This window comes from Squalius cephalus, assembly GCF_949319135.1.
Source record: "Squalius cephalus genome assembly, chromosome: 19".
Classification (NCBI taxonomy): Eukaryota; Metazoa; Chordata; class Actinopteri; order Cypriniformes; family Leuciscidae; genus Squalius; species Squalius cephalus.
In genome coordinates this window covers 31,639,807-31,662,310 of record NC_137140.1, presented here as the reverse complement: position 1 = coordinate 31,662,310, position 22,504 = coordinate 31,639,807, and the positions used below count along the sequence as shown (strand labels likewise).

General features: G+C 40.2%; 1 protein-coding gene and 2 long non-coding RNA genes across 4 annotated transcripts in view; 2 read left to right on the top strand and 1 right to left on the bottom strand.

Annotated features, from left to right (window-relative positions):
* The window catches only part of tcerg1l (transcription elongation regulator 1 like), an 84,672-nt gene extending 77,150 nt beyond the window's left edge, over positions 1-7,522 (bottom strand). The window contains exons 1-4 of one of the 2 annotated variants that reach the window (XM_079851027.1): positions 7,027-7,522; positions 5,791-6,120; positions 2,160-2,306; positions 1,125-1,308 (exon numbers count right to left, since the gene is read on the bottom strand). In XM_079851027.1, the coding sequence (XP_079707153.1) occupies positions 1,125-1,308; positions 2,160-2,306; positions 5,791-6,054 (595 nt within the window). In that variant the 5' untranslated portion in view covers positions 6,055-6,120; positions 7,027-7,522. The remainder of the gene's footprint in view (positions 1-1,124; positions 1,309-2,159; positions 2,307-5,790; positions 6,121-7,026) is intronic. The other variant, XM_079851028.1, reaches the window with a different exon arrangement.
* A 4,469-nt stretch (positions 7,523-11,991) lies between these two features.
* On the top strand, positions 11,992-12,444 carry LOC307147401. The gene is made up of 3 exons (XR_013819304.1): positions 11,992-12,163; positions 12,239-12,304; positions 12,406-12,444. It is a non-coding gene; the product is annotated as an uncharacterized lncRNA (long non-coding RNA).
* A 6,673-nt stretch (positions 12,445-19,117) lies between these two features.
* LOC307146766 lies at positions 19,118-19,570 on the top strand. Its single transcript, XR_013819155.1, has 3 exons — positions 19,118-19,289; positions 19,365-19,430; positions 19,532-19,570. It is a non-coding gene; the product is annotated as an uncharacterized lncRNA (long non-coding RNA).
* The last annotated feature ends 2,934 nt before the right edge of the window (positions 19,571-22,504 follow it).

Below are 22,504 nucleotides of genomic sequence, written 5' to 3'. Positions count from 1 at the left end.
ATTAGAGTTTTTTTACTGTAACCTTTTTGGCTTTTGCAGTTGGTTCAATGTATTTTCACATGCAAGTGGTGAATATACAGAAATTCGATAGGCCTAGTATTCATTCAATATTCAGTATAATACTACACTTGCAGTGGGATCCATAGAATTTATTCACCTACTACTGTAAGTTGTCATTACTATACTTTTTTACATAATTGCAAAATTTGTTTTCTTTGTTACAATACTTTTTTCTGTAACTGCATGCTTTGAATTCTGTGTTCTCCATTTTTTGATGTAGTGTCTAATGAATGATCTGTAGTGTTAATAATTTTGACTCGCTGTGTGTATGATCTGAGAGCATTGTTTGATTTTGAGCACAGATAAAATGGTCTTGAGGCAAATGTTTGATTCTGAGGTTCTGTGAATGTGGTTTGAAAATTTGGTTTTGTGTTTAAGGTTTTGAGAAAGTGAGTGATTGGTTTCAAGAAATGTGTTAGAGGGATAAATATACAGTAGGTCTTCTATACTCCTTTATATATAAACACCAGTTTAAACACATGCATTAACTTTTTAAAAGGTACAGAGTTCAAAATATATTGCAAAACAGTAATCACCCTAAGATGCGTAGTATACAAATTGTTGTATACATTTGTCAAGTTACCAGAATCAAATGGCATAATTCGTTTTCTACTGCATACTCATTATGGGTCTTCATTACACACTCTTAAGCAGTCTTCACTGCATGCTCTAGTTGATTAAACCACACTATGACTGAAAATGAGCTGAAATTTGAAGTAAGTTCAGTTTCATTTCATAAGCACAAATCAACCCGCCTCTCTTCCCACACATAAACACAAAAACAGAGTGACAGCCTCTCTTCGGTTTTCGCTCCGTAAAATCTCAGTTGACAATCCTCCAATATTGTTATATCAAGTTAAATAAGAAGATTAACATTACAAAGGAAAAACTGTTTAAAAAGAAACTAGAAGCAGAGAGTGAAATAGCCTAGGGAGCAAATAGAAAACAGAAAGCTTTATTTAAAAAAAAAAAAAAAAAAAAAAAAAAAAAAAATCCATCTGATGAATTTTAGCCAAACTGCGAGCCAGAATCACAAAGGTAGGAAAATGGGTGAAACCTCCTACCTGACACACGCCTAGGTGTCAAAAGAAGAGTGTGGATATTCCTGGAGGCTGCAGCTGGCCTACATATGCTCAACGCTGTTTGATTCGTCCTCATCAGTGGTTTTTCCTGACGCTGGAAAATTCCCATTTCCTCTGGACTGATCCAGGTGGTTTCAAGAGCCAAAGTGTTGTTGTTTAGATAAAACTGCAAATGAGAAATCAGAAATCCTGTGCAGTTACAGAATGGCAAAAAACTGAAAGTTTCACAAAGAACAGTTGCTCACGCCCACAAGCGGATATGAGGATTTGTGATTTATAGATGGATGGATGGATGGATGAACAGATCGACGGATGGATGGATGGATGGATGGATGGATGAACAGATTGATGGATGGATGGATGGATGGATGGATGGATGGATGGATGGATTGATGGATGGATGGATGGATGGATGAATGGATGGATGAATGGATGGATGGATGGATGGATGGATGGATGGATGGATGGATGGATGGATGGATGGATGAACAGATTGACGGATGGATGGATGGATGGATGGATGGATGGATGGATGGATGGATGGATGGATTGACGGATGGATGGATGAATGGATGGATGGATGGATGGATGGATGGATGGATGGATGAACAGATTGACGGATGGATGGATGGATGGATGGACGGATGGATGACTGGATGGATGGATGGATGGATGGATGGATGGATGGATGGATGGATGGATGGATGGATGGACAGATTGACGGATGGACAGATTGATGGATAGATGGATTGACGGATGGATGGATGGATGGATGGATGGATGGATGGATGGATGGATGGATGGATGGATGGATGGATGGACGGATTGATGGATGGATGGATGACCGGATTGATGGATGGATGGATGGATGGATGGATGGATGGATGGACGGATTGATGGATGGATGGATGGACGGATGGATGGATGGATGGACGGACGGACGGATGGATGGATGGACGGACAGATGTTCATTCCCCAAAACCAAATATGATCAATTACTGTGAATGCATCCTTTACCTTGTAGTCAGGCACACGTTTCTCCACCCAGCCCTTGCCATAGTGTGGAGGCAGGACAGTCCGGTATACGTGAGGAAACACTGGAAGTAGATCCACACTTGCAGAAGGCTGGTAACCCAACACATGGGGCCTGGATGGCATCTCCCACTGGGATAGACAGAAGAGAAGTACAAATTACCACTGAGATCTTTCAGATCCATCTTATTGAAAAGAGCATAACTGAATCATAAAAGACCTAACTGGGATTCTCTAAAAGCTGTCAAGAAATCATTTTGGTTGCAGGGACTTTGGAGATTTATGGAAAAGTTGTGGTATTCTGTGAAAAAAATATTTTTGGCATGACACCTGTTCTTCACCAATTTCACCAACTACAACAGAATAAATTATAAAAATCCCAAGTGTCAACACAAAACATCAATGTTTTTCCTCATCAGCAGACTTTTCTGGACCAGTGAAGGTTTAATTACTACAGTTTAAAACGACGACCTCAATCACGGCAAAATCAATGTCCTCTCAATCAATAACTCCAGAGAAACTATCCACTTTATTTTTCAATGCGGAAGTTTTCTTTGAATGTGCCGATTCTCTGACTTCCGATTCATTAGCCACTATAGGGAAATATCGAGAAGAACAACAAAGTGCAGTAAACAGTAAAATAGTTTGCGCTACAGACCAGTGTGTTTATAATTGCGTCAATACATTAAAATAATGTGGTAAGAAATACCAGTTTGCAGTATCAAGCAGCAAAATTAATCAATTTTGTAGAGCTAAAAATAACTGGAAGCGGATTATACCGGAAGCCAAACACATTCAAATTACAAATGGCCACATCCACACTTATGTGAAAAAATATGGTGCAAACCACTACACCTCATGTTAGTGGATCTTAGAAGAAAATGTTCTATACAGAACCTTAAAGGGCTCTGCCAGGCATCTCATGAACCTTTTCAGGGTTCCCATCATGGGGCTATTTTATGGATTTAGTTTTAGTCACTTTTAATTTAATAAAATTTTATGAATTAAGCAGCTCACGAAAGTACTTTATCATTAGAAAGATTTAAATAACTTGTCAAACATGAAAGCATTATGCAATCATTTAAGATATTTCTTCTTATACAGAACCTTTTTGGCATAAATGGTTCTTTAAAATTGAGTCAAGAACCCTTTTTGTGGAAAGAAAGTGACCTTTTATTTTAAAGAATGTAAAAATGTGATGATTTGATCTTAAAGTATTCAAGATTATCCTCAGTTATAAGATTAAAGGTTATTTGTTGGCATTACTGGTTCCAGGAATAATCATTTACCATTTTTAACATTTTGATATCACATTGACTTCAAATGATTGTTCATACTGAGGTTGGAAACAAAACAACAGCATCCAACAATGAACACTCACAGCGATGCCATACACTCCTCAAAAATAAAGGTTCTTTATCGGCATCGATGGTTCCATAAAGAACCTTTTGTGGAATGGAAATTTCCCATCTTTAAGAGTGTAACATCGCTGTGTGTGTTATTTTTTGAATGCTGTTGTTTTCATATTACAAAATACATCATATTACAAAAAGAAGCTTGGTTGTGGACATAATTTCATGTTAAATTCTCTGCAGATTATGCTGCATCTGTATCTTCTGCATTTAGGATAACGTCCCATTCTATTATGCTCGGCTATGCGTCAATGCCTTTCTGCAGTAGCAGTCAATCAAAGACTTCTGAAGGCTGTCTGCAACTCAAGAGTCTCTGTTTAAATAATATACTCTTGGCTGCCACTGTCTCTGTCTCTCTCTCTGGTTTCAGTACAGTGCTATTGAGACAATGTTTGCCGCCTCCTCTGAACAGCCCTTTAATAATGAGAAAGCACAAAGTTCTTAACGCTGGGGATGTGAAGTAGCGGTGACCAAGCCTCTGCCCGGCACACAGATTAAATGTCAAGCCGAGTTTGAGTCGTGAGGGGGGGTGCAGCTGCGGATGTGAGGGTCATCCTGAACACAGCGCCTCTAGTGGTAATACAGAGGAAATGAAGGGAGATGATGCACAGAATTTTGATTTTCAGCTTTAACAGTTCACCAAAAGGGATGCTGATAAAACGTTATCAACATCGAATCGTGTCCTGCACATCTCAATCCTTCCTGTCCATATTATTAGACATATTCAAGCAGCTGCGAGTTGACTATAACCGTTCAGCAAATCTGTTTCAAGATTTAATCAAGACCTTTATTGGTCTTATAATATAATTAACTAAAACAGACACTCACTTTTAATAATGCAATAAATGAATAATAATAAAAAAACACATAATTATGCACGTGCACAATGTATTTGCCTTTTCTTTTTGTACTAATCATTTAAAACTCAATTAAATCTCTGATTTACATTTTTTTTTTTTTTTTTACATTTACTGCAGAGTCAGTCAGCATATAGCTGAAGATTTCAATACACAAATGACCGTAAGATCAATGTCTAATCTGTTTTGACACAGAAAAAGGAAATAGATTAAATAGGCAATATTATTCCACCACATTCACACTACAATTTGTGGTGATGACCATTCAAATAAACAAAATAATAATAAAAATAAATAAATATTTTAGTATTTTAGATTTTAGTCTCTGTTTCCTTTTCAGATCATCTAAATGCTAGTGTTCACAAAATATAAAAAAGTTCACAAAATATACTCATGTAATATTTACAAATTTTAATGATTCATCTTTTTCACAGGGCTGTAATAATTCTCCCTAGAATGATAATGTTCCTCTCCCTAACATCACAAAAGCAAGAAGTAAATCATTATTCCAGTGATGCAAACTAAAGGATTCTAAGCTTGAGCCCTTCACATTTTGCCCCAGCTTTCTGTTTCAATAGGAAATATGTCAATGCAGAAAATAAAATACCACTTGTCAAGCCACGGAGTACTTAATGGATCAAGGTGATGTCTTAATGCCTTTTATAAGATCATTATATATTTGCTCTATTGCAATTTCAATAACACTATTCACTCATACAAATCAACAGGGTGATAGGTGATAAGTCCAACAGCCAATCTAAATATTACGTTCAAATACAATTTCCAGTAAGAATTTCATTACTTTTCAGTACATTTGCAGCCAGAACATGAATTAATGGCATAAACTATCATAATCGTCTTATCATTGGGGCAATTATGATGCATTTTAATGACATTATAAAACTAAAGTTAACTGTCCTAAAAAAATGTTGCATGAGCAACACAAATTTCATATTAAAAAGATGCCATTAAGAGAAGCCACTTGATTTGACAAACTAAACACAAATGTTTCATTCATACATTCCAAATAATAGAAGACATATACCTAGTGAGTCTTGGAAAAGTAATGATTGTCTCCCAAAACATGGGGGACTAAACATATGTTTTCTATGGCTGCTCTGCATCATTTCTATACTGCTATCTGTAATATCATATGTTTGGTATTCCAAATCTCCCTAAAATATGTAGGAAGAAACCCTCAGATGAACCAAGACTCAGCTGAAGGATGCCCTTGTCTATAATAATACACAAATGCATTTATTCATTCATTAAATAGCCGTTTTAAACTCTGTAAAACGTTCAGTAGATTAAGTGGGGCTTTGCTATTTGCATGTAAAACCCTGTTACCTGAACACTGGGCAGACTGAACTGACTGATGGTCGCGGGTTCCGCGGCGGGAGCGCGCATCACAGGCACAAACGGATCGCAGGACATCTGCCATCCCGAGACTGCCTGAATCACCGGAGCAGGGCGAGAGGAGATGAGCACCGGAGGAGCAGAACCCACCCTACACAGTCTGGAGGTGTTCGGGACCATCCAGAGCCATGGAGGAGCTTCCGCGCTCACGTGCCACAGCTGAGGCTGAGCTTTAACGCGCTGGACCGGGATCATTCCTGCTGCATCCTACAACTCGGAATGGATGGATGGAGACTAAGGAAGCTGTCAGTGCAGTGGACACTGAAAAAAACACAGATAGATATCGCACATTTATCAGCACCCCAGCGTCTCTGATGAACAAAAATAGCTAGATGACAACGATAATGTTTCGTTTCGTCATATGGGAGCACTATCCAAAAGTCTCTCAAAGTTATATCTCTATTTCACCACACATTCCATTATTATGCATGCATATTATTATTTTTATTTTTTTATCTGCATAGCCGAAACGCAAAAATCCCCGTAAGTAGCCTATGTGTTATGTTTCATTTGGCAATCTGCTCTAAACATAAAAATATCTCATTTAGTTCAGGTAGGCTAATAAGAGAATCCGAATCCGAAAAAAAAGCCCACTGAAACATAATAAACAGGCTCCCCTCCCAAATTCTGCAGCACATGCATCCGCATGCACAGGTGGATGCAAGACATTATCAAGAGTGCTTTTCTGTGTTTAACTTAAATGGAAAAGTTATTCCGGCTCTTTCGCTAAAATAAACCAAGGAACAAAATGATGTTTTACTATACTGCACTGTCCAAAAGTCCCCTGAAAGTTGATGCACATTTTAGCACAAATTACAAAAAACAATAATAGGCTAATTACATGCGCAAATTATTTTAACTGCATAACCAGAACTCCAATATCACCACAGCACTTCTGTTATATTAGCCTATTTCACCATAGATAATCATATAGCCTATCTCATTAAGTTACGGTCATAAAAAAATCCGAATCTGATTTTTAAAGAAATAATAATAATTAAAAAGGTAATTAAATAGGCTCCCCTCCCAAAATTCTGCAGCACATGCATGCATTGACTTAAACAGGTGAATGCAAGACATGTAGGCTATCAAGAAAGCTTTTCCGTGAAACTTAAACGGAAAAGTTATTGTAGCGTTTTTTTTAACCAAACATGCATGCGAACTCACCTATGAGGTGTTTCAAAAACAGCTTAGTTCAACATAATGTATGTGTCTGTTAGTGTTTCGCTGAAAATAAATAAATAATGCAAACTATAAACAGATCAATGAAAAATGGAACTGTAGCTGCAGACGAAGGTTTCTGAAGTATCCAGTAAGAAATGTGTCCAAAGTGTCCAAAGCGCCGTGCGTGCGTTCACGCGCCTTGGATCGCACTCTCCATGTGCACGATCACAGCGGCGGGTTGTTCATTTCGCTCTCAAGAGCTCCGTGGGAATCTCGTGGAAATCTGTTCACTGTCGAGCCGATGATTCTCCAGCCTCCCGCAGTGGTGCCTCTTAAAGAATCTCAAAACCATTCCACATCACGATATAATCCTCTATTTCTTATGCATGCTTGTAGAACTTGTGTATGTTATGTAGAAATTCCTCGTTGATGAAGAGATGCGACTGTGCTTCTGCTCAGCTGAAAGTCCTGGCAGTCCAGACCGGGTGCGTTTGCGTTCTGAGCGGATCTGATGGCGCCGTGCGCAGAACAGCACAGTGCGTCAGGACGCACAAACACGCACACCTCGCCCTCAGATGATCTGGGATGATTAGAATATTGTGACAACTGTTTTAATCTATTAACGGTGACATGCTTTACCTTGTTTAAAACCAATTTAATCCTCATGTTCTGTTTGGGTACCCCAGGGGCTTTTAAAGACCTAATTAGAATGCATAATAGTCAGATATCTGAAAAGTGCATAAAGCTTCAATCAGTTATAAAAGATTAAATAAATAATCTGACAGTTTTTGATTGGGACAGGGCAACACATTAAAATAATTCAAAGGGAAAATATCAGTATATGAATTGCTACAATTATTTTAATATAGTATAATTATTCATATTTGAATAATGTAATAAAATAAAAAAAAACAGCTAAAATATCGATTTAAACGTCTGAAATATTGGTTATTTTAATCTATTGTCACTCTTAGTTTCTGTTCATAAAAAGGATGAAAAAAGCACATTTGTCATCATTAAAGAAGAAGTACCAGAGGAAATATAGTCTACATGGGGAGCCTTCCAATATTGCCTTGGTCAATGGGGGGCCTTGGAGTCAAAGAGCTTTTCTTTTCTTTTTTTTTTTCTCATCAATCAATCCTCTGTGGTGACTCTGAAGCACAAGCCATCATATTTTTCTTACATCGCCAGGGGGTATGTTTCAGCAGCCATATAGAGGGAAATCGAGGTTATCCAAAGTTTTTATTTTTCTTTTCTTTTGCCTGCAACTGGGCGTCTCATCAGGAGTGGATCAACTATAACTCTTGTGAATGTCACAAAACGCTGTGTGCGAACACAAATGATATAATAAGTGGATTTGACACCCCAGCCTGAGTTGATACAGTTTGGAAGAGCCCTGGAAGTGTGAAATGGAGTAATGGCTCAGGGCTGGTGACTGAAAGGTTACAGATTCGATTACCACAAAGTATAATCCATGAAACATAACCCCATGCACCTAAGGTTGGATTATCCTGTAAGCAAAAACAGTAAGCAAGCATGTATCACACGCGTATTATAAATTAATGTCCACTGTAAATTTCTCTTATGGTGTGGTCTGTGATTCACAGATGATACTTCAGTACTTGCTAAAGAAGTTTCTTCTTCACAACTCAGAACATCTGCATTAAAGTTTCAGTTAAAAGTACACTCCCTTGTTTTTGAAAAGACTCTTATGCTCACTAAAGTTGCATTTATTTTACCAAAACTACAGTAATAAATGAATAATGTGAAATAAAATTACAATTTTATATTTGAATATACAGTATTTTCAAATGTAATTTATGCCTGTGACGGTAAAGCTGAATTTTCAGCATCATCTCTCCAGTCTTCAGTGTCACATGATCCTTCAGAAATCATTCTAATATGATGATTTGCTGCGCAAGAAACATTTCTGATTATTATCAATGTTGAAAACTGTTATGCTGGTTAATATTTTTGTGATAACTGTGATACAACCGTGACTTTTTTCAGGAATATTTAATTCAAATGAACAGTGTTTATTATAAATGATTATTTTTGTAACATTATAAATGTATTTACTGTCACTTTGGTCAATTTAATGCATCAGTGCTGAATAAAACGAATAATTTCTTTAAAATAAATAATAATTTTCAAAAATCTCAACGTCGTGTATATGTAGTAGCAGACAAAGACTATTTGTGTGATCTTTTGATCGTTTCATAAATCCCTCAATGCAACATCTGTGTCCTCTGCCAAAAGCCCAGTTCTTCATTTGGCTTTTATAACTATCATTTATGGTGTTGGTAAGCATTCCAAATCAATTTATAACTAGGGTAGGTTCATAAGTTCTGGGAGTGAGAGAGAACTCAACAATTTGACTTGAATTTGAGCAAACCCCTAGGCCATGACTTCTTAATTTTCTCCAACAAAAATCTTGAGCTGTGTGGTCTCACACCCCAGGCTCTCGCACAGTTTCATGTACTTTTAAAAATTGGTCTGTGCTCATAATTAGTGACTGTTGCCCCTTTCATTCACCCTCCTAGATTGGTTGGAGAGAGAGGCTGGATACCCACGGCTGTTCCTGGCACAGAATGTGGCCCTGTCAGTGCAGTGGCGATAGAGATTATTTGACTGGGCCTGTTCAGTTGATATTCCCAATACTCCAGTTTTGGGGTCTGCCGTAGGAGTTGCCATTTCTCTGAAGGGAATATCTGGATGCAGAAATGAAATTTTCCAACCATTTCTGATTTCATTTCAGTGTGTTGAATGCCCGAGGCCGGTCTTACTTTAGATTCTGTGAGCATGAGGAAAGCATGTCAGAATATATTCAGCATTACAAGAATATTCAGAAAACATGGTGCCACAATCATCACCTTGGTTACCTGAGCAACAGCAAAGGCTGATAGTGCTGTTTGGCACAATGGACGTTAATTTATATTTTTAATAGTGTTAAAAAGAGAGATGATCCATTGTGAATGGTGTCTTACCCGTAGGAACTGGCTTGGCATGGGCCCACAATACTATTGAAACATATTGCCTTGACATCGAAAGGCTTTGGTCTATTTGTCTCAGAGAAAACATGAATGTTAAACGCCCCTCACAGCTGGACGCATGATTATGCTAAGACAGAGCACATGGTGAGGTTAATTACAGGGTCAAGCTGGTGTATATATGGACACAATTACTACCGTTGTATGATTAAAGATTCTTTGAAGCACAGTGGAACTCATTTATATTGATGTGTTTAGTGCACAAATTAACAAAATGACACAATTTTGTGGTAACACTTCATTTGAATGTGCCCTTGTTACATGCATATGTGTAACAGTGTAAATAATAATTACAGTGTAATTATTAAATGTATAATTACACTGTAACATGGACACATTAACCCTTAAACGCATACCCACATCCTCATTCTTTTTAAAGTTAGACATCAACCTTCTTAGTATTCCTCAATCAATTCATTATAAACAATATAACAAGGAAAAAGATATATAAAAGAATGCCTGTTTTCATATTACTTTTTGTAATATTTGTTACAGTGTAAAGATATGTTTTCTGCACAACAATAATTGAATCTTTGATGACTGAATAAGTGCAATTCACCTTTATTCCACAAGGTGGAAATGTCTGATGCACAATGATGAAGTGTTTCACTCATAGTTACCGCAGGCAGAAAACAAAAGAATAGAAAGTATCATCAGCAAAATTTAAAATGGTTCAGGGATTTACTGCAAATAGAAAATACTGAACGCTGTGCAATCAAATGTTGGTGTTACTGTCATTTGATGGATGGTGGATCTGGTGAAGAAGATAAAGACCTGAATATGTAATAATGATTGGCAAAACATTCATGCATTTAAGGGTTAAAATAAAGTGTAACCACTTTTGCTACTGATTACAAAATATGTAAAATAAAAGGCTGAAGTGTAGATTTCTGGAAACAGGTTTCCCAACACTTTTTTCATCTCTCTTTAGTCAGACTGGGGGAAAAAGTGTTTTGGCTGAAATGCTATTGGAGTTAAACAGAATTTTCAATGAGAAAAAAGTGGCCTGTTATATACCAGAATGTGGAAGAGAAGGAGTTAAAAGTAAAAGAGATTCATGCCATAGCTGAAAGGAAAATTGTTTAAAGTTGTTACATTTATTCGTCCACAATAAGACTGTAAAAGTGCATTATGGGTCAGTTTTTTTTTAGGTTTTCTGTCAAGAATTTGATGCAAGTCAACTGAGTGCATGTCTATATTGTGATACAACAGAGGATTAAAGCTTCAAGGTATAAAAGCTTAAATAAATAAATAAATAAAGATTCAATAAGAGCAACACATTAAAGTAACTTGGAAGGAAAATAATTGTTATATTTTAGACAAAAGAACATAGCATTGGTGTCTCTCATTAAAACACACGATAACAGAACATGAGGTTTAAATAGCTGTCAGTAGTTATTTAAATCTATAATTATTTAAATGATCTAAAGCAGAGGGGCTTCTTGGGGGGCACAAACTTATTCAAAGTAAATCATATTCAAATAATTTAAAGTGCTAAAACAAAATGCTAATATTTAATTAAATCACAATTAATTATTTGAATCTATTAACATTCAAAAAAGTTTGGCAACTAGCAGCTAAATAACAAGTAAAATGTGTATAATGTGTTTTTGTGTCAGTCATTTCATAATGCCTGGTGGAGTCATAGCCTCAGGATAGCACTGTTCCTGAATCTGGTCATTTACATGTGTGAGGTCTAAACCTCTTTTCACGAGTTCACCCTTACATCAATTAAACAGAGTAAATGTAATGGGGTGACCCTTCTAGGGTCTTCCGTTCTGTGTAGGTGGATGGAGCTGGGCGGAAGTTAAGCTCACGGCCCCTTTAAAAATGCGGAGATCCCCTTTCACTTCCGTTTTCTCTTTGGCATGGTACGCTCACGGCCCTTTAAAAACGTGGAGATTTCCTCTTACTTCCGTTTTCCTTCCGGCATGGTACGCAGGCTGCATTCTTTTGTGTCGCAAGAGCAATCTATTATGCATCAAGCATTGAGCGCGTATTAAGTGTTGTAGACCTGCATAAGTTGGAAATCCCTTTTTTAACTTTTGCCGTGGGCCTGTGGATGTTCAATTGCATTAACATATATCAAGGTATGTTACTGCATTGATATGTTGCTGCAATTATTCTTTAATAGCGCCGTTTTTAATGATGACTCGTTTATATAGTGTGATCGAGGCAGTATTGGTGGTTTGTTCACCGTTCTCACCGAGGGCCAGTCAATTGTGCTGCAGGTAAGTTGATATGGTATTTTGTAAGTTGTTTGTTAATCAGATGTAATTTTAGATATAGTGTATGCGTGGTTAATGACCAAATTGAGTAACTATTTTTATAGAAATCTGCCCGCTGTTGTTTTGCTGCTGTGTGGCGGCTCACAGTGGTGCTGTGCTGTGAAGACTGAAGAGGGTGCGCGCTCAAGTCCCACCACGGACTACTGTGATTTAGAAGCGCACGTGTGTGTTGATGCGAGCGTGTGTTTGTGCGAGCGCACAGTTGTGTGAGCGGGGTTTTAGGTGTGTGCGTGTGTGTGTTGATGCGAGCGTGTGTTCGTGTGAACGCATGTTTGTGTGAACACGTTTGATGTGAACGAGTCTTTATTTGAGTGTGTGTTGAGGCGAGCGCGTGTTTGAGTGAGCTCGGTGTGAACGCGTGTTTGTGGTGGCGTTTGTGTGTATGGAAGTGTGTGCGTGTGCTGAGATGATTGGGTATTGAATTATTTATTTGTTATATTGATTTAATTGCATTGTCTTTAATTTGATATTTCTCTTTGTTTCTTTTTTTTTGTGGCTAATTGTGTTCTGGAGTACTGTGGGTGGTAATTGCCACCGTTCTTATCTACTGTCAATTCCTTTACAACTACCATGGGCTATTAGCTGCTGGGATTGGGAGGATTTATTTAATTCATTTATACTTTGTTGTTTATTGGTGGATTGTGATATTTGGTTATACATTTGCATGAAGGTGTGAATTGAGGTGGTTTGAATTTAATTTGGATATTTTGTTTTCATTTTTCTTTCTCTATCCCAAATGTGACTTATCCCAAGGGATATTGATATTGCCTGTCCAAGATCCAATTTTACAAGTGGCCACTTTATGACTTATTCTTTTCTTTTGTGTGAATGTTGTATTTGTAACTTGTGTATTTTTTTTCTTATAATTTTTGTATGATTATCCTTTTTACTACTTTGGTGTCAAATAAAGATTGTACGCATCTCTGTTTGTTTTTTTCCATTTATTTGGAAACCCTGTAGTTGGGAGCATTTACAAAACATATTCTATATCTTAGGTGGCAATAGCCTCCGCTCACATTTGGCGTAGTCGGGCAGGGTTTTGTACAGGCAGAGGTGTGTACTTCCAATCTTGGGACACTTTGTATGTGCTTGAATTTGGAGGTGTATTTGTGGTTTTTGTTTTTGTTTATTTGGATGTTTTTGGTGAGTGTTTATTTTACAGCGGCAAAGCAGCAGCGGGCAGTGATCAAGGGAAGCTTTCTCGAGACTGGCAGTTTGTCAAATTACCCGTGAGTACGTCTTTCAGGTTTATTATTATTATTTTGGTGCATTTTCCTAATGGAGAGTGAGTTGGAAGATCTGCGAAGACAGGTTCAGTCCTTGCAGTCAGAGAATGAGCAGTTACAGCGTCAAGCTAGTTCTGCAGCAGGGCCCTCGGTTAGTATTAGCTCTGCCTCTGATACACATGTTCGCGGTGTGGTGGATGCCCCCAGGCCCATGGCAGAGCGTGTCATTCTTGTCCCTAGAGAGAGACGATGTTCCATGTTTAGTGGAAGGGATGATGAGGAGGTGTTTGAATGGGTGGAGGAGATTAAGAGTAATTTAAGGGCTCGAAATTTATCAGCAAGGGAGGAAGCTCTGTTTATTCTTGACCATCTAGGAGGTTCTGCCAGAAGTGAAATTAAGTTTAGACCAAGGGAGGAGAGGGAGGATCCAGAAAAGGTGTTTTCTGTGTTAAGGGAGTTATATGGGTGTGCGCACTCGTATATTTCCCTTCAGAAGCAGTTTTTCTCCCGTAAACAGGAAGAGGGGGAGTCCTTGCAAGACTTCTCGCATGCCCTTTTTGCTTTGATGGAGAAGGTGGTACAATGCGCTCCAGATGGCGTGCCTAATTCCGCTTCTTTACTCAGGGATCAGTTTGTAGAACACGTGATCGATAACAGCCTATGCCGTGAGCTTAAGCGTTATATCCGGCTCCATCCACAGTCTACCATTTTGGAGGTAAGGAAAGAGGCAATTAGGTGGGTTGATGAGGGTTTTCGCCCTGATACACGGGAAAGAAGTTACTCCGTTCCATCTCTTGCTACTCAGTATAGAGTCCAAGGGCATAATTTACCCTCCCGAGGTCGAGAGAATCCGTCTGAGTTGGCTGAACTGAAAGAGATGTTGAGGGCCCAACAAGAGCAACTTAATCAACTCACCCAAGGTTTACAGCAGTTGCAGTCACAGCATGTTTTTAATCAGTCTAGGCGAGTTAACCCTATTATTTGCAGACGTTGTAACCAACCAGGCCATATTGCCCGAAATTGTGTTTTGGATTTTCGTAGATCTACAGAGCAGCAGGCATCTTTGTCACAGCCAGGTAGCTCTCTGAATCCTAGTAGGCCGACGGAAAACTTCAACCCCCTGAATTGATGAGCCACACTTCAGGAGGGGTAACCGTTGGCTCTCGGCCTGCTGAATTAGGTGGGAACCAGGCCCTTCTTAAATTATTAGGTAACTGTCCTTCTGTCACTATTACTATGGGTGGGGTAGAGGTTCCCTGTTTATTGGACACTGGGTCGATGGTGACCACTATTTCAGAGAGGTTCTTTTTCCAGCATTTTGAGCCTTGGGGTAAAGAGAAGTTGCTTAGTTGTGGGTGGCTACAGTTACGGGCTGCAAATGGCTTAGATATACCATATTTGGGTTATTTGGAGTTAGATTTTGTTGTTCTTGGGAAGAGAATTCAGAGTAAGGGGGTACTTGTGGTGAAAGACCTGTCCCACTCTTCCTTACCGGGTGGGTTCCCTGGGTTGTTGGGCATGAACGTTATCCAGGAGTGCTATAGGGAGTTGTTTAGTCAACATGGTCATAAGCTTTTTGACCTTCCCACTGTGAAGGAGACTCCTGCATGGCTTTCTGCCCTACAGTATTGTAAGAAGACTGAAATTGATTTGTATGAGACCACGGAACGACTGGCTAGGGTTGGGGGCCGAGAAACTGTGCGAATCCCTGCCGATTCATTGCGTTTTTTGCCCGTTACGTTTTCCTTACCGGCAGGCCTTCCACCTGTGTTGCTGTTCGAGCCTTTGGGGAAAGAGAATTCGCTCCCTGCTGGCCTTTTAGCCTCTGTATCTCTCGTACCAATTGTCCAAGGGGTGGCCTTTGTACCTATAGTTAATGTAGGGGAACAGGACGCCCTGCTGCAGCCTCATGTCGCGGTGGGAACATTGTGTAAAGTGGAGACTGTTTCGCAGTCAGAGGGGTGTGATGTTGTTGTACCATCAGAGGAACAATTTTGTTACCAAGCCACTATTGCATTACAGGCGGTCGACGTGGATAAAATGGAGGAGGCAATCCAGAATATGGATTTGTCTCAGTTGCCTCAGGACGAACAGGCTCGGGTTAAGTCCCTTTTGCATACATATAGATCTGTTTTTTCAGCTCATGAAGGTGATTTGGGCTGTACTAAGCTCATTACCCATGAGATTCCCTTGCTTGATACTGAGCCAGTACGGCAGAGGTATCGACGTTTGCCCCCTTCAGATTATGAGGTAGTTAAGCAGCATATTCACCAACTGCTGCAGAGTCAAGTGATCAGAGAGAGTTCTAGTCCGTATGCCTCTCCGATTGTAGTTGTGAGGAAAAAGGATGGTCAGATTCGTCTTTGTGTTGATTATAGGCAGTTGAACAGTAAGACACGGAAGGATGCTTTTCCTCTGCCCCGGATCGAGGAGTCCCTGGATGCCCTGTGTGGAGCCCAGTGGTTTTCCACATTGGACCTTGCCAGTGGCTACAACCAGGTTCCGGTGGCGGAGGGAGATAAGTGTAAGACCGCCTTTTGCACACCCTTTGGGTTATTTGAGTTTAATCGAATGCCCTTTGGGTTGTGCAATGCACCTAGTACCTTTCAACGGCTTATGGAGCGCATGTTCGGTGACCAAAGGTTCCAGACGTTGTTGCTTTATTTAGACGACATTATCGTTTTCTCATCTACCATTGCACAGCACTTGGAGAGGTTGGAAATGGTCTTTGTCCGACTTCAGCAAGAGGGACTTAAGGCCAAGTTAGAAAAATGTTGCTTTTTCCGGCAAGAAGTAGGCTACTTGGGGCATTTGGTGTCTAAAGAGGGAGTGTCTACTGATCCTGCTAAGATCAGCACAGTGGCAGAGTGGAAGCATCCAACCAATGTGACTGAATTGCGGTCGTTTTTAGGATTCGCAAGTTATTATAGGCGTTTTGTAGAGGGATTTGCTCAGTTGGCTTCCCCGCTACATCGGCTTGTTGCAGACTTGGTAGGGACGAAGAAGAAGAGAGGTTCTGGGAAGTCAATTGAAAGCGGTTGGACTGAGGAGTGTGAGCAGGGGTTTCAAACTTTGAAGCAGCGATTGGTGTCTGCTCCTGTTTTGGCATATGCAGATTTCTCCCTCCCATTTGTGTTGGAGATTGATGCTAGCCACTCCGGGTTAGGGGCAGTGCTTGGGCAGGAGAAGGACGGTAAGATGAGGCCAGTGGCATATGCTAGCCGGGGACTCAGACCCACCGAACGGAATATGCAAAATTATAGCTCCATGAAGTTGGAGCTATTAGCTTTAAAATGGGCTCTGACTGAAAAGTTTAGGGATTACCTTTTAGGGCAGAAGTGTATAGTTTACACGGATAACAATCCCTTGAGCTATTTGAAGACGGCCAAACTTGGTGCTTTAGAGCAACGCTGGGCTTCCCAGCTAGCAGCATTTGATTTTGATATTCGGTATCGCCCTGGCCGTGTCAACGGTAATGCAGACGCTTTGTCTAGGCAGTACACAGTGGTACCTTCTCCACAGCAAGAGTGCGGAACTGCTCTGCCAGCCATTCTGGTAGAATTGTTGGACAAGGGTAGGCCATTCGAGGCAGTACAGAGCACAATCTCTGCTTTTTCTACAACCTCAAAAATAGACTTGCGACAGGCGCAGGAAAAGGATTCAGTCATTGGTCCGGCTCTTGATTTTTTTTCTTCTAAAGTGTATCCAACGAAGGAACAACGTCAGTCTATGTCCAAAAGGTGTTTGGAATTGCTTCGTCAGTGGAGCCGGTTGTTTAAGAGAGACGGCTTGTTGTACCGTCACCTAAAACTACCTGATGGGGGAGAGGAGGTGGACCAGTTGGTGCTGCCTGAGGTTTTTCAGACAGAGGTTTTTCAGCTATTGCATAGTGCTCATGGCCACCAAGGTAGGCAGCGTACCTATGAGCTGATACGCAGCCGGTGTTATTGGCCGGGAATGGAGGCTGATGTCCGGAAGCAATGCCAGGAGTGTAGTCAGTGTGCTGTTGCAAAATCAAATCAGCCAACAGCCCGTGCTCCATTGGGCCATTTGTTGGCATCAAGACCGAATCAGATCTTGGCGGTCGATTTTACCACTTTGGAGCAGGCTAGCGATGGAAGAGAGCATGTCCTTGTTATTACAGATGTCTTCTCGAAATACACTCAGGCTGTGCCCACACGGGACCAGAAGGCAACTACGGTAGCTAATATTTTGGTTTATGAATGGTTTTATAGGTTTGGTGTACCTGCGCAAATTCATTCAGACCAAGGTCGAAGTTTTGAGGGTGCAGTGGTCTCCCAGCTCTGCCAGTTGTATGGAGTTCAGAAGACTCACACTGTCCCGTATCACCCTCAGGGAAATGGGCAGTGTGAGCGCTTCAATCGAACCCTTCATGACTTACTTCGTACACTGTCCTTGGAGCAAAAAAGGTCATGGACTTGTCATATAGCACAGGTATGTTTCGCATATAATACAACTCCTCACCAGACCACCGGTGAGTCACCATATTTTTTGATGTTCGGGCAGGCCCCCAGACTTCCGGTTGATTTTCTACTCTCGGCAGTGGACGAGCCTGCAAGTGGACAGGTGAAAGACTGGGTGGTTGAGCATAGAGAGAGACTTCAAACAACCTATACGAGAGCAAGGGCTCGGCTAGATAGAGCTGCTGAGCTTCGTAAAAAGCGCCATGATCAGGTAGGAAGGGATTTTGCATTGCAGGAAGGTCAAGAAGTTTATCTGCGGGACTATGGTGTCCGTGGTCGTCATAAAATACAAAATCATTGGTCTAGCATTGTTCACAAAGTAGTTAGAGCGCCTAGGGGTGATGGTGGTGTATACACTATAGCACAGGTAGATAACCCTTCCATGGTAAAACAGGTGCACAGGTCTCACTTAAAGCCAGTACCACACGTAGAATGCTCTGGCCACATGGCTGATCCAGGGTTAGGGCTGTCAGATGGCAACTTGGATGAGTTTTTAGCTTCCCCAATGGCAGTGGAAGAGTGGGATGTAGCCCTTGTAGATGTAACCCCTACTGCCTTGAGTTCAGCTGAAGTAGATCTACCACTGGAGCCAGAGAGGTTTGTAGAAAGTCCTGTTGAAATGGGGATTGAAGGTCCTATGTTGATTGTTAATCCCGCAAGGGAGGGGGGTCGGCGCCAAACCACTCGGACTACTGCCGGGAAACATTCTAACCCTTATAATCTACCAAGGGCCACAGCAATAGTTCAAAATGTACATGTGGGCAGAGAGCCGGTGACTGCTCCATTTCAACCTGGTCAGACTCAGGGTTGTTCTTTTCGTCCATGGTTGTAGATTGTATCATCGGGACGATGAAAGAAAATCCAGGGGTAGAATGTAATGGGGTGACCCTTCTAGGGTCTTCCGTTCTGTGTAGGTGGATGGAGCTGGGCGGAAGTTAAGCTCACGGCCCCTTTAAAAATGCGGAGATCCCCTTTCACTTCCGTTTTCTCTTTGGCATGGTACGCTCACGGCCCTTTAAAAACGTGGAGATTTCCTCTTACTTCCGTTTTCCTTCCGGCATGGTACGCAGGCTGCATTCTTTTGTGTCGCAAGAGCAATCTATTATGCATCAAGCATTGAGCGCGTATTAAGTGTTGTAGACCTGCATAAGTTGGAAATCCCTTTTTTAACTTTTGCCGTGGGCCTGTGGATGTTCAATTGCATTAACATATATCAAGGTATGTTACTGCATTGATATGTTGCTGCAATTATTCTTTAATAGCGCCGTTTTTAATGATGACTCGTTTATATAGTGTGATCGAGGCAGTATTGGTGGTTTGTTCACCGTTCTCACCGAGGGCCAGTCAATTGTGCTGCAGGTAAGTTGATATGGTATTTTGTAAGTTGTTTGTTAATCAGATGTAATTTTAGATATAGTGTATGCGTGGTTAATGACCAAATTGAGTAACTATTTTTATAGAAATCTGCCCGCTGTTGTTTTGCTGCTGTGTGGCGGCTCACAGTGGTGCTGTGCTGTGAAGACTGAAGAGGGTGCGCGCTCAAGTCCCACCACGGACTACTGTGATTTAGAAGCGCACGTGTGTGTTGATGCGAGCGTGTGTTTGTGCGAGCGCACAGTTGTGTGAGCGGGGTTTTAGGTGTGTGCGTGTGTGTGTTGATGCGAGCGTGTGTTCGTGTGAACGCATGTTTGTGTGAACACGTTTGATGTGAACGAGTCTTTATTTGAGTGTGTGTTGAGGCGAGCGCGTGTTTGAGTGAGCTCGGTGTGAACGCGTGTTTGTGGTGGCGTTTGTGTGTATGGAAGTGTGTGCGTGTGCTGAGATGATTGGGTATTGAATTATTTATTTGTTATATTGATTTAATTGTATTTTCTTTAATTTGATATTTCTCTTTGTTTCTTTTTTTTTGTGGCTAATTGTGTTCTGGAGTACTGTGGGTGGTAATTGCCACCGTTCTTATCTACTGTCAATTCCTTTACAACTACCATGGGCTATTAGCTGCTGGGATTGGGAGGATTTATTTAATTCATTTATACTTTGTTGTTTATTGGTGGATTGTGATATTTGGTTATACATTTGCATGAAGGTGTGAATTGAGGTGGTTTGAATTTAATTTGGATATTTTGTTTTCATTTTTCTTTCTCTATCCCAAATGTGACTTATCCCAAGGGATATTGATATTGCCTGTCCAAGATCCAATTTTACAAGTGGCCACTTTATGACTTATTCTTTTCTTTTGTGTGAATGTTGTATTTGTAACTTGTGTATTTTTTTTCTTATAATTTTTGTATGATTATCCTTTTTACTACTTTGGTGTCAAATAAAGATTGTACGCATCTCTGTTTGTTTTTTTTCATTTATTTGGAAACCCTGTAGTTGGGAGCATTTACAAAACATATTCTATATCTTAGGTGGCAATAGCCTCCGCTCACATAAAGATTATGCGTATTTGGCGTGCTGTCCGGGGGAGGGCTCCGAGCTCGGAAATTTTGCCCGAACCCAGAGTACTCCCCCGTTGTTGTAAGAGAATTTAGGACTAGAAGTGAGGAGGTGGGGTGGTGGAGGGATGCTGTTAAACTGTCAATGAACGGAGGTAAGTTTGCAGTATATATACACACCTCTTACCTCATTGATTGGGTTGATTAACAGAGTGTGGTCCACTCGTGTTTAATTAGGTTTGATTGTCTGAATGTGCTCCACATGTGTTTAAGGTTTAATTATCTGAACGTGCTCCTCCCGAACTTTGTTAATAAAACATAATTTAGACCTCACTTGGGAACTAGTCAGAGGGTTTCCCTGTGTTCTGCTTGCTTGTTTTAATGCCAGATTCTGGGATAGGAATATTCCCATCGCTTGTGCTGTATCACAAAAGTGCTTGTTCATACCACAGCTGCCGCAGGCATTGGAAAATTGATGTACCGCTTCTACTGTTCAGGAAAGTGTTGATTGTACAGGCAGGATCCTGTGACTTCTGGGATGAAAACAATGATTGGAGAGATTGGTATTTTGGTGTAGCAGTTAAAAGAATAGTTTATAAAGTTGCTCTTTCTTTACATTCTTCTGTGGAACACAAAGTTGCAAATTCACTGCAAATGTCACCGTAGGACTAATATGTTGAAGTTGCTACATTCAGCAAAATGAAATTTAACTAAATTAATTCTTATATTCAGCAAGGATGCATTAAATTGATCAAAAGCTACAGTAAGGACATTTAATGTTACAAAATATTTCTGTTTTAAATAAATGTGGTCTTTTGAACTTAAAGAAAAGTGCCCCTATTATGTTTGTTTTTTCCGAATATTCCCTTTCATACAATGTGTAATACAGCTGTAGGTGAATGTAAAAGTTGTAAAGTCGAAAATGCACGATAAATAAAGTTAAAGTCTCCCAAAACACAAAAAGAATCGACTCAGAATGCAGTGTATGCACGTGCAAATGGGCCTGGGCCGATTGGAGGCTATCCCAGGGGGACCTTTTAATTAGAACGAATATATAGAAAATATATATACTTTGCATGCATGTCATGTGCAGTAATTTCTTGTTTCTCTGTAATTCAATAATTGCTAATCGTGTGCATTTGTTCTTTTTTGCACCCCGCGGCTGTCATAGAACTACGCTGTCATTCGTTTAATAACGCAACACTACGAGCAAACGCTGCATCGCCACGCCAAATAAAATAAAAAAAGAAAACGGGCGGAGCGCTCATTTTCAAAACTGAAGCTAATGAAAAATTAACTTTCCATTGAGAATGCACCAAGCCATGAATTAAACACCAAGGACATCATGGATGAATTTGCCGAAAGAAAGGCCCGGAGAATGCAACTAAAATGAGTGAGTAGTTTTTACAATTTGGTCCGCTGTGCCAAGATCGTTTGTGTTTGCATGCAGTAGTTTATTATTGACATTTGCTGAGCCTTGGTTATTTTAGTTCCGTTCTGGTTGTGAAAAGATGTTGGGTTGAGTGTGTTTTTTATGGTATCGTTTTTTATTTGTATTTTTTTTTATTTTTAAATAGGCTACTACAGTGAACGTCACTGTCTCTTCGATATACTTGGAGGACGGGGTTAGGTTGGCCTGTAAAAAAATTGTTGCATATGGGCCTGGGACTAACTTGCTATGCCACTGTCATAGCCACAGTCTATGACTATGCCACAGTCGTTTTTAATTCGAATCTCACTGCGTGACGCTTCTATGTCACTAGAAAAGAAATTTGCATAATGCCCGCCTATGTTGTACATTGGCCCGCAAACATTTTACTGACGTCCGCTTCTCAATTCTCGGAGTTGAAAACTGTACCCTAACTGGAATCGCAAAATGCTTGCTCTTGAAATAGGTCAGTACTCAGTTTATTTGGACCAACTTGCTCCTCATAATCACAACCTGCAAGTATGAATAATTATTGATGTATATATTTTCTACTGGGTGTTCAAAAT